Source organism: Cyanistes caeruleus, chromosome 4 (assembly GCF_971803275.1).
Source record: "Cyanistes caeruleus chromosome 4, bCyaCae1.hap1.1, whole genome shotgun sequence".
NCBI classification, from domain to species: Eukaryota; Metazoa; Chordata; class Aves; order Passeriformes; family Paridae; genus Cyanistes; species Cyanistes caeruleus.
Window position 1 is genome coordinate 58014651 of NC_141704.1, and position 12639 is coordinate 58027289.

Genomic DNA, 12639 nt, shown 5'->3' on the forward strand with positions numbered 1-12639 from the left:
AGTCTACTCTTGTCTGTAACTGTTATAAAAAATACAGTCAGGAGGTTAGGCATCCAGATTCTTGCAGTAAAACAAAAAAAAAAATTGTAACCGTAAAAGTCAGAGTGTAGATTTGAAAGGCTCCATGACATTTTGCTGTTTGAATACCAGAAAGCCTGAAAACCACTTCTAGCTGGACACAAAATAGTTTTTCTCCTTCTGAAGAGCTCCCTGTCCTCAGTCCAGTGGGAAGAACTTGTGGTTGATCTCATGCTGTGCCTGTTGGACTGGACTCTGTATCGTCTTCATCCGGGAGAAGGATTTCTGGGAGGCCTTTGGAAGGACTGTATTGGAGAACTTACTGCTGTGTGGTGCTCAGTGCAGTCAGTGCTGGCTGTGACAATACCTGCTGGGTCCTTGCTTGGCACACTCTGGGAGGGCAGCAAGAGCTCACCTGTGCTCTTTTTGTCCCCACCAGGTCATCGAGCTGCGGCGGCCGCTTGACTCCAGGCTGGAGCATGTTGATTTCGAGTCCTTATTCACCTCCCTCAGCGTGCGGCACCTGAGCAGAGTCTTTGCCTCCTTGCTGCTGGAAAGGAGGGTGATCTTTATTGCAGACAAGCTCAGGTACCCTCTTGCATTTCCCTAAAGAAAATGCTGGCAAGGAAGGGAGTCTGGGAAGGCTGCAGTGACAGATCTCTCTGCTTTGTTCTTTTTCTTCTCTGCCCTTTTCCAGCCTCGTAACAATGTGAACAGAGCTGTTCTTCCCAGGAATGGGGAACTTAGGCCATGAACCATAATTTCATTTTGCAGCTTGCAAAAAGTGCTGCTTCTCATCCCCAGGGAGAAGCAAGCTCCACTTCCTCCAGACAGTTTCGGAGCAGATTCCTGGTGCTAAGCAAAACCCCTCCTTTTGCTCCACGATGCTGCAGTGTTCCTGGCTGAGCTGTGCTTGGGTTTCCAGGGATCAAGCCTTGTGCAGATCTCACACTGTCCCTTCTGAGTTTTTCCCTGATGTCACAAAATTTTCTTAATTTTTCAGCTTGTATTTTCGTATCAGTTTCTAACAACTTCTTTTTTCTTATGAGGATGAAAGTAAAGGAGGGCAAGGGGCAATGAGACAGAGGACTTCCCCCTTCTGTTTTGAATATGTTCAATTTGCTCTTTTAAAAATGTATTTGTTTGCTCTCCTAAATTACGAAAATGGGTCCGGATTTCTTTAAGATCTTGTGCAGCTGGTGGCTGGCAGCTCTCCAGCTCTTGAAGCACTTGAGGATTCAGGGAGGAAAGTTCGCCAAGGCTGGGGAAAGAAAAGCTGCCTGGATGAGTAATGACACTTAGGAGCACGCTCAGGTTTCAGGAGTGTACAATGCCCCTAAGCTGTCTGTTTTCACAACTTCCAGGCAGCAGCCTGCAGCTCTGGGACTGAGCACTGGGGCAAAGAATGGAGAGGCCCCTTCTAGAGGAAAATGAAGGGGAAAACTTTGTTCTACATGGATCCAGGGCTCTCTGTGGGCAGAGCTCAGGCAGTCTCATCACAGGAATAGAAAGGCTGGGGAGAGGGAAGCCGTAGCACTGTCTGCTTGCAAGTTTTGGCAGCTGTTTTGGTTCAGAAAGGGGAAAATTTGCCTCTTTATAATCACCGATACATTATGTGTGTAGAGACTTCGTATTCTGGATACTTAAACCACACATTTCGTGCAGAGCATTTAGATTTGAATTGAAAGTGAGAGTATTCATTCTAACACTAGATCTCTGTGAAACATATATGATTTATGACATAATCTATGATCACAGGCTCTCAAATATTTTTCTCTTTCTCTGTAGGATAAATTTTGCATTCGGAGAAAATTTTTTAAGGACGCAGATTGACATTGTAATCTCTACATGAGAGCTGGGTGGTATCAGGAAATGGCAGGGAACTTCTTTGTGGGGGGAGGGTTGAGACATCACTTTAGAAGGAACATTTAACAAATCTTTTGCTATCACATCTTTACATCTTTACAGAATACAATACCATGTATTCTGAGTATGAGGTGTGATATCTCTAACTGGAAACACCTTGATGGGTTTTGGTGTTCTTTTCCCACCCCTGTATCTTTTGTCAGGATATCTAGAGTCCTTAGGAATGAATCCAGCTGTACAGGCCTGTAAAGAGAATGGGAAGCAGCTATAGAATCTTAGTTTCTAGAATCTCTAAATATCTCATAAACAGTTTTGGTTTTTTTCCTGTGAAAAAGAAATTGTTGTGTTTAAAAGATCTGTTAGACCACAGGGCTCAGATTCAAATATTTACCATAGATTTGGCAACTCTCTATGAGACTTTTAGTATTTGATGTTTCTGAGAAGACCTTGCTCTGAGCAATTTCAGGATAGTCTTTTTCTTTTCCTCTTACAAAATACAAAGATTCTCTGGCTCATTTTTGTGGAGCAAAAGGTTGGAAATTATCCCAAATTTATCATGTAAAGGCATGAAACATGCAGAAAACAAATAAAATGCCCCTCAAAATTAAGTAACTACTGTATTTTAATCCAGTTCATTGACTTGAATGGACTGGCTTTGTGAGCCTGTCCAAAGGCGAGCAGTCTCTTTTACTCATAGATGGACCTTCTGTGTTTTGAAAGTTGATGCTATTGTAGGTACAGGATCTTCTGTCCAAATTATATTTTTCCTGGGACAGGAACACATTGAACTCAATGAGTATTGTGTAGTATTCACTCTAGGAGTGAAAATGCCAGTTTGAGAGGAAAGAAAAGAAGCACTTTTTGGAAGTAACTGAAGAGAAGGAAAAAAAACTATAAAAGCAGCTGTTGGAAACTGCTCAGAGGTTAGGAATGCTAGAAATAATCCAGCTGAGATGGATTAATGGGAAGAGTGCAGGTGACAGAGTGAAAGATGCACAATAAATTAGGTTTATCGTTCATCTTTGTGGTTCTTCATGTGGGCACTATCAATAACTATCTGTCCATGTTTGAGAAGGTGTGAGTGACAGAGAAATTATGTGAACAATTTATTTACGTCCTTTAATTGCTATAAAATCAGTCTGTGGGAAAAGTAGGCTGAAAGGTCTCCTGCCAAATACTGCATGAACTGTGAAATGTTTTCAAGCTGAGCCAAAAAATGCATCTAACAAGTGTACAGCAAGTGAAATACTTTGTCTTTTCCATCTTTAGAATGAGCATTGAGTGTTTAAATACCTGTCAATCCACAGCTTGGCAGCGGAAAAGGAAAGAATTTGGTTTATTAGTTTTTGGGTGGGTTTTTTTTTTCTCTGTCACTATGGATACCAGAGTTATACATTGCCTCGCAACCCGGGAAAATGACTTAGTTAAAATTGTGTTGGCCTGTGTAGTCTTTTCCCAGCTTTTGTTCATTCCTGCACTGTTAACTTTAGTCCTAGGGCGGTGGAGACAGTGGCACAGGTTAGACACTGCAACATGAGAGCTGCTTTTGTTTCAGAGGGATGTTGCCTGGCATGCAGCTCCAGGCGCTGCCAGCCAACCTTTTAGAAGGCATCTTTCAGCTGAAATCACCTGATGTCACAAGGTACCTCGAGCTGGGCAGTTTTTAATGGCCTGACCAGGAGATCTTTGTGATTCAGAAGGCTTTTTAAAAAGAAAAGCTTGCACGGGCTTAAAATCAAGGCGTCCTTTTTCCAGAGCTCAAAAGCTTGTTGTGGATCTGACCAACTCAAGCAATTGCCTCTGTCTCTGCCAGAAACCACAGCTGTATCAACAACACAAAGTGGTCATTGTTATCAAAGGCAGATCTGAAAGAATTAGAGTAGACACTTTAAATGTGGTCATCCCCAGCAAAAGGTAATTAATCATCAGGAAGAACCCTTTACCATGTGCTACAAAAACAAATTTGGGACTGTGAATACCAGCCTCATGGGTTTCTCCCTTTTTGCCCTGTGATTAGGGAGAAGAGGAAACCCAAGGATGAAGTTTGGATGTCAGATAATGGTGTTGTGTCTTCAGATCATCTTAAGATTCATTTCTTCACCTGCACAAACCTGCCACATTGGTGGGAGTCAGTGAGGGTCCCCAGAGAGCTGGTGGAACTTGGCACCCTCCTGGTGGGATTTGCAGCAGTGCTGTGTGAAGTCATGGGACAATGCTTGGAGGCTCCTGTGCCTGCTAAATGTTGTCAACCAGATCTGTAATCCATCATAAGTAAATCCAGATGTGACACAGTGTCAGAAATCTGAAGGTGTTTGCAAAACAAATCCTACTGTGGCAGAGCTTATAAAAAAAAATAAATCTAAATATACATATTTGAACAGTGTTAAATTGCCAAATGCCAGCATATTTTGAGCAGTTTGGTTAGTGCAAGGACCACAGGACTTCCTGGCATTAAACTAAAGCAGGGTGTTTGATTCAATGGTGTTTTTCAGAAATCATGCAGTATCCTAAACCCAAAGAGGGTGTCAGCTTTGGGGGCTTTTTATCACATATGCATGCCTTTGGAGTGGAAAGCAACCAGGCTGAGCAGCCAATGTCCCTCCACAGAAGCTATTGCAATTTGTCAAGGTGCCTTATAGAGCAAGTCAAGCTAGTCTTGGAGCAAGTTTTCCCAGGAGAGGAAGAAGGGATTCTGTGTAATTGCAGCTGTTGTGTTCAGCTTCTGCATTGACTGCCTGTGTTCAAGGTGGCTACCAAGGAGCAGAAGCTTCACAGGGGGCTGTGTGGTGGATTTGTGCACAGGGTGCTTTGGGGTGGGTTTGTGCACAGGGTGCTTTGGGGTGGGTTTGTGCACAGAGTGATGTGTGATGGGAAGGCTGTTGTTCAAGGAAACCAGTGTCACAGGTTGCTGCAGTATCATTGTTCTGACCAAGGGAATGCTTTACCCAGAGAGATCTGTGTGTCAGTCTGTGTCCAAATCAGCCCTTCAGGGACAGCTCTGAGGGTTTTTGTGTACCTCAGTCGTTTTTAGCCTCTGTACTATTGACATCTCAGTCTCAGTGGAGGGCAACATGCAGCTCAACCACATTCCCTGCAGAATGCTGAATGAATCCATGAAAATGTGCTTAGCATTTTGAAAGTGTTTTTCAGAGACCTGCAGCATTTTAAAGATTGCTCATGAAACCAAAGGTCTTAAAAAGTGGTGTCTGTGTCCCGTTTGATCAGCTGGACTGAACCTGTGTGGCCTGAGGGTAGCACATGGCACTTCCCAGAGCACGCTGCAGTGACGTGGCTGCTGGCTGAAGAGCACACAGTCACACAGGTGGCATAAAAGGGATTTATCAAGCTGGATTTTTTTGCAAGGCTCAGCAGGCTGGTGTGAATCAGCAGTCCCTTAGTGCTTGTTGCAGTGCCAAGTGCAAGAGAGAGAGCTTAGGTTTGAGTCACTCCAGAAGGCCTTGGTTCTCCTGGGCTCCTGGCAACCTGCAGCTCCCTGAGACTACCTGCAGAGCGAGTCTGATGTGTGAAAAAGATACCTCAGCGTCCATCCCTGAACTGCTCTGCCTACAAAGGAGGCTCACAGAACCTCAACCCTACGAGTATTGTTCCCTGGAAAGGTCTTCCACAGTGAGAAATGTTTGGGAGCAAGAGATTACTGGGTTTCACCCTGGAGGCGATGAGTCATGCACAGATGGAAGGGTGGAAGGGGAAGTTATCTTTACTTCCCACTGCCTGGTGTGTACAATTTCAGACTTAACACAGCTCTGTCTTTGACTTCCACTCGCTGGAGCTCAGCCATCTCTCCTCCCACTCAATCTCTCACGTACCATGTGTACTCGCTGGGACTCGAGAGCTGGGCTGAGGGAAGAACAAGCACCATAAATATAGCAGGAGACAGCTTGCCATAATATCTCACCATGCCATAAATAACCACATACTTCAGCTGCTCACTGTTCCTCTGTGGAGCTACCTGGACTCAGAGATGTTTTCCATAGGTTTTCACATGCTGTCTATAAATTTAGGTCCCATGTTTAGGCAGAAAATTTGGATACACCTTCAAAATAGAGGATTGGTGACAAATGTAAAACTTCTAACACTTCCATATTCACCCTCTCCTCAAAGGAGAGGAACAGTGGGTGGTGATAGTGCCCCACTGCTGTGCACAAGTGATGAAAGGTGCAGTTCTTTCAGCTTTCACTATGCTGCTGCTGCTGTTACCAGGTCTATTATCAGTCAGAAACTGAGGAGTGGAAAATATGCTCTGCAGTAATGGAGAGGAAGAGAAGCCCCTGCTTTTGTATCTGCTAACATGACCTGAAACCTATGAGTAGCCCAGCTTTGAAGGAGATGGTTTTTAAAGGATCTCATTAGCTTGGAGTGCACTTCTCAGACCACACATTCACTTTTGTTGCAATTCCTTTCAAGATTAGCTTGTATGAAAGATACAACAAAAATCATCTACTTTGATATTATTCCCACCGTTTTTCTGGGTGGGTTTTTTTTTTAATGTTTCTGTTTCTTGCTAGCTCTGTGTTTTCTCATTACTTTAATTTTGCTTCTCTCAGATTCATTATCTACCTTGCATTTGTGATAGACACAGCAAGGTGTGGGCTTGCTGATGATGGCAAGCACAGCTGGAGAGCAGCAACACAGAGGAGGAGTGAATGCAGGGAGGGGGATGCACTCACACCTTCCCAAACAAGGATTCGGAACTGAAGGGTTTTTCCCATTTAAAGGCTTAAAGCTGTCAGTCTGTAACACAGCCCTTGAAGGATCTTCCTCTGTTTTTAGAGTATCCCCTTAAAAAAGACAGTCCTCTGGGAGTGAAGATAGAGGAAACCATCCCCATTTTGTGAAAACTTCCTCAGAACACAAATCCCAGGCATCTTTCCCAAGTGCCAGTTCCCTACCTGTTGCTGTCAGCAATAAAATTTTCAGGTTAAAGCAGATTCCAGCCTCTTCACTGGGATCTCCTTTTCTCCAAAAAGTGTCATGTGTTTAACAATGTTTGCTGCCTGATTACTTTGTGCTGTCACACTGATGTCCCAGCAGCTACAATTTTATTCTGCTAACCTGAGCTTTTGTGATGGAAGGCAGCCAGCTGTCCCCCAGCCACACCACTCTGCTCACCCACCCTAGTGACACAGCACAGGGATGCACATCCACCAAACTTAACTGGAGTGGGGAGGGAAAGCAGGCTTCACTTCTCAGAGCAAGCTCAAGTCCACACCCATTGAACCCCTTCCTCTTCAAGTCAGCAATAAACCCAGCTTGCTGAATATAAATTCTGCCACAGAGTCTAATGGGAGCCAGCTGGGCATCTTTCTGTAGCCACATGACTCCTGCATGCTGCACCAGTCTCCTTCCTCTCCCTCCTCTCCTCTGCCGGATGCTGGTAAAACCAAATGATGTTATATATACAGGGTTTGCAGCAGCTAGCCTTCCCTCTCTCTTGACACATAAAAATGCTTCCAGACCCAGAACAGATGAATAACTGGTGCCCTGTGGCAAGCTCTGCCTGTTGCAAGTATCTGCTAACTGGATATTCTGCCTGATTCCTGCCAGAGAGCTGTGGGAGAATGGACTCATTTCTCTTAGGAAAGGCAGTGGCATTGAAGGTGTTGTGTTTGCCTGATATGTTCCATCAGAACACTGGAGCAGCAGATCTCCGATTCAGTGGGACCTATCTCGTGTCATAAGAGTGTGGTATAGGGTCATCTTTCAGAAGTCATTGCTTCTAAAGCTGAAAAACGGGTCAGAAATGAGGGAAAGCCCCTAGTAATTAGAGAGCAATCAGGGAACAGTTGATTTCTAGGAAGCATCCCTCATTTCCTGACTGACCATTGTCTTTGTTGTGTTTTGTCTTCCAGCACTCTCTCCAAGTGTTGCCACGCCACAGTGGCCCTACTGTACCCCTTCACCTGGCAGCACACCTACATCCCCGTGCTGCCACCTTCCATGATCGACATCGTGTGCTCGCCCACCCCCTTCCTCATCGGCCTCCTCTCCAGCTCCCTGCCCCGCCTGAAGGAGCTGCCTGTGGAGGAGGTGAGTCCTGCATCCACACTGCGCCCTGCTTGGGTTTGTTTCCTGTGGGCTGAGCTGTTTTCTGGCAGCGCCAGGGAGCTCTCATCCTCTGGCTGCTGTGAGTGTAGGGTAAGGGTGGAGCTGGATGTTCTCCCGGGGAGACAAAGTCTGTGCTCTGCTTTGGCCACAGCTTGGGAAGGCTGGAAGTCTCCCAGTGTGGGGCTGCTGAGGGTAGGAGATGGTTTTAGTACAGTTTATGCTGGTTTCTGCATAGTGCTCTCTCAGGGCTGCTTGCAAATCCTGTCACTTTAGGTGTGATTGCTGCAGCTGGCCAGGATACCTGCTCCTTGGGTTAACACAGGTGCCTCATGGTAGCAATAATTAATAACTAAATAATAAATAAAAAATAATAAATTAAAAACTAAGAATTGGATTCCTGGTGCACAGGGGTGAGCACAGCAAGGCTGAACGTGCTTGGGAAGGGATTTCCCTCCCTGCCTCCCAGGAGACAGCGGCACAGCACACAGGGAGGAAGGATGAGAGTCTGACTATGCAGTGAGGAGCAGTGGGCCAGGCCTGGAGCACAGCCTCCTGTTGTCCAAGCTGTGCTGTGGTTTGCAATGACATCCCCAGAAAGCCACAACACAGGCTCTGCTCCTGGGTCATGCTGGGTGCCTCCTGCAGCTGCAGTGGTGGGTAGGAGGAGCAGGGAAGTGTTCCCTCCAGAGCAGTTACAGAGTAAGATAAACTCTGATAATGGAAATAATTACTTCCCCTTTTAATTCTTGCTCTTTCATTCTTAGGTCCTCGTCGTTGACCTTGTAAATAATCGGTTTCTGAGACAGGTGAACAAAGCTAATTCATATCTTTTTCTCCCCTTTTTCCTCCATAACTTATCTCCATCTGTGTTTGCTGACCTGCCTGGCAAGATAGATCACTTTCTCCCCACTCAAAAACTGAGGCAGGGCTTGTGGTTGGCAGCGTTATAGGGGTTGGTGTGTATATATGTAACATCAGCATCCCAAACCACAGGTGTTGAGGACTAAATCGTTGTGAGTTACTTCTTTCTGGGTTTTTTGTTTGCTTGTTTGTTTGTTTTTTTTTAAGAGGGGAAATGGTGGCACTTGAGTGCTGTGGATCCTTAAGTGTCATCCTGTAATCAGAGGGCAGAACTGGAAGGCCTTGGCTCAGCACTGTCTGCTGGGTTCTTCCAGCTTGTGTCTATCAGCTCATCTCCCATCACATACTCTTCCCTGAGTGGGAAGGGAGCCTCGATGATTTTTTGAAATCCTTACTGCCTCGGGAGCTTGTGGTTCCTCACTCTGGTCCTTGCTGGATGGCTCAGAAGGGGAAGGTGGTACATGGGAGCCTGTGTGTTGCTCTGCAGGCAAGATTGCCCTCTGATTTTCACTTCCCTTTGTTGTGGAGAGGAGGAGTGGGAAGGGAAGGAGGAAGGGGAGAGGATAAATGAGCAGACATACTCCTGGCCCAGGAAGCTCTTTTTTCCCAGAGCTCTTTGGCAGCTCTGTGAGCAGCGCTGGCAGTGTCGGTCTCTGCCGTGACTAAGACGGGCTGAGTGCTCCTCCTGCTGCAGGGAGCAGCGTGTGGGTGAGGGCCAAGCCCTCCCACAGCCCTCGCCTGCCAGCTGCCTTTGCTCTGGGGTAATGCTTTACCTTGCACCTCTCTTCTGCAGGCTTAAGCTGAATCAGCCAACTCAGCCAGGGCTGGTGGGAGCTCTGCACAGTCACTGGCAGTTCCTTGGCTCTGTTGCTCCCTGGGAATTCCTTATGCCTGTGTAAGAGGATTGGTGCCTGAGCAGGGGCTCTGCTCACCTGGCCACGTGCCAGCATTGTTCACACACCTCCTCTTTGTGGTGGGGCCAGTGCTTGTGGGCAGATGGTGAGCCCTGCCCGGTAACCTCTTGGGTCAGACATGTAAAATTCCTCCAGAACAGGGGAACATTTAGGAAAAGACACCTGCTTTCTCCTTCCTCTTGTGCTTCTTGATAGTACTGCACTGGGTGGGGCTGGGAATGTGCCAAACATATTTGCTTTCTGCCACTCCTCACGGTTCATTTCTAGTGCTCCCCCTGCTGTGCTGGGGACAGGGTAGGAGATGTTTTTGTCCCAGCCCAGGTCCATGAGGAGGATCTCTGTTACAGATGGAAGATGAGGACTCCATCCTGCCCCGCAAGCTGCAGGCTGCCCTAGAGCACATTTTGGAGCAGAGGAATGAGCTGGCAAGTGACAAGGAGGAGGGCCCTGTCAATGGCAAGCAGGGTAAGGCACGGTGCCTTTCAGCTTAAAACCATGTCTTCTCCTGCCCCTTTTTTTTTCTGTCACTTCTTAGAGGAGAACTAGGCTTGTACTGAATTTAGCACCACAGGTACTGGAGGTTGATCAGGATTTTGTTAAGCTCTATGAAATATTCCTGTGCACAGGGGGCAGAGCTCTCTGTATGAAGTGCAACAGTACTTATCTCTTACCAGCTCTGCTTACAATTCCTTACAATTCCAGTGAACACCTGTACTCAGGTGGGGTTTCATAGGCTTCTTCTCTCTGCTGCTGGCCATGAGTGATGCAGGCTCCTCCAGGGAACAGTCACCTGCAGAGCTGCAGACTCGGCGATGGCCATGTGGCTCATGGGTTATTGGGCTGAGACAGCTCTCTCAGGGGGACAGTATGGGCATCTCCTTGCTGCAGAGGAGCCTGGAGAATTTGCTGGTTTTGCCTAGGACAGAGTTCATTTTCTCCATAGCTAGTATGGGGCTGTGTTTTGGATTTGTGCTGGAAATGGTGTTGATAATACAGGGATGTTTTAGCTGCTGCTGAGCAGAGCTCACACTGAGCCAACACCTTTCTGCCTCTCATCCCACCCCACCAGTGAGTGGGCTGAGGGCCCACAAGGAGAGGAGAGGGAACACAGCCAGGACAGCTGACCCCAGATGACCAAAGAGATGTTCCACATGGAGTGATGTTCATGGAGTTATGCTCTGCATATGAAGCTGCAGGAAGGAGGAGGAAATGGGGGGACATTTGGAAATAGGGCATTTTGTCTTCCCAAGGCACGTGTTCTGGAGCCCTGCTTTGCTGAACACCTGCCTGCCCATGGGAGCTGCTGAATAAATCAATTATTTTGCTTTGCTTTCATGAACAGTTTTAGATTCATCCATTAAACTCTCTTTATCTTAGCCCATAAATTTTCTCACCTTTACTCTTCTGATTGTCTCCCCCATCCCATCAGAGTGAAGTGAGCACCAAAACAAAGCTTGGTATCTTACAAATTAGTAGCAATTTGGTCTACTTCCATGACAAGCACTTCCTAGAATGCTGCCTCCCTTGAGCAGCCTTTTCTTCTCAGGCTGGATCTGAAAAAAGCCAGGGAATTTTTAACCAGAGATTTTCCTAGCACATTGTTACAGCACCATCCTCACCACTGCCTCTTGATTTTTCCCTTAGAAACCAGCCCTTTGAACGAGGTGGTGTCCGAGGCCTTTGTCCGTTTCTTTGTGGAGATTGTGGGCCACTATTCCCTCTTCCTGACTCCCGCAGAGCGAGAGGAGCGGACCCTGCAGCGTGAGGCTTTCCGCAAATCCGTCTCTTCCAAGAGCCTCCGACGCTTCCTGGAGGTCTTCATGGAGACACAGATGTTTGGGGGCTTCATTCAGGAGCGGGAGCTGCGGAAGCAGGGGGTCAGAGGTGAGTGGCTCTGACTGGGCTCTGCTGTGGTGGAAACTGCTGTTGTTCCTACGAGAGCAGGGAGATCCTCCCCAGCCACCACCTCCGTCCCCTGTTCCGTGGCTGGAGGCTGCAGTGTGTGCAGGAGCACCAGAAGGGATTATTCTGGTGGTTTCTTCATGGGGTTGGGATTACAGGCAACTTTCACCTTGGCAGTATCCTCCACCTGTGTGCCTCTTCCATGCCACATTGAATTCCACTGCTGGAATGACGTTTATTCTTGCAGTCCCTCATGTCCTCTTCTTGTGTCTAGAGGAAAAATGGGCTGGATTCATGGTCATGGTTCTTTTGTCTAGTAGAAAGCTTGGATGCTCATCTCCTTCCCAGAGCTGCTTCTGTGGTTTCACTCCTGTTTTCCCACAGTCCCAACAGCTCTACTGGCAGCTGGAATTTCTTATCCCTGCTGCTACTCTGTGCTGGCTTAGCAGCTTCCTCCCAAGCATTAATAAGCAGGGGATGCTTGAATAGGTGGCTGAGTAGAAGAGGTAAATGCTGCATGATGATTTTCCAGATGATGTCACTCCCTGTGCTCTCAGCAGGATGAAGGGAGGTACATTCTGGACCCTGAGTGAGGTACAGCAGCTCAGTCAGCCTTGCAGTGGGGAGGGAGGGGGCAGACCAAAGCTTCTGTGCCAAATCTGGCCTCAGCTGATGGCGGAGGTGGGGTGAGTTGTTCTCCCTCCTGTGCAATAATGTGTTGGTAAGCTGAGACAGCACACTTTCAGGTGGGCATTCTTACTTGGATTTATAGAGATACAAAATAGAAGCTGTTGATTTCTGTCTTCCTGCAGGTCTGTTTGAGGTACGGGCTCAGGAGTACCTGGAAACACTTCCCAGTGGGGAGCAGAGTGGAGTCAATAGGTTCCTGAAAGGCCTAGGTAAGGAACCAGAAAAACCTTTGGCTTCTCAGGAGGGCTGGGATTCTTGTTGCCTTCAGGCTGGGCAGCACAGTATCTGCCCAAGGGTGACAGGGCCAGTGACTGTGTGGCAT

At 47.1% G+C, this 12639-nt stretch overlaps 1 protein-coding gene across 6 annotated transcripts in view; it reads left to right on the forward strand.

Moving 5' to 3' along the window:
- Positions 1-12639, forward strand: part of DENND2A (DENN domain containing 2A) — a 64858-nt gene that overhangs the window by 50846 nt on the left and 1373 nt on the right. For all 6 annotated transcript variants that reach the window (XM_086884933.1, XM_086884928.1, XM_086884931.1 and 3 more), the window contains 6 exons: positions 458-606; positions 7755-7932; positions 8715-8756; positions 10073-10190; positions 11370-11609; positions 12440-12526. In XM_086884933.1, the coding sequence (XP_086741059.1) occupies positions 458-606; positions 7755-7932; positions 8715-8756; positions 10073-10190; positions 11370-11609; positions 12440-12526 (814 nt within the window). The remainder of the gene's footprint in view (positions 1-457; positions 607-7754; positions 7933-8714; positions 8757-10072; positions 10191-11369; positions 11610-12439; positions 12527-12639) is intronic.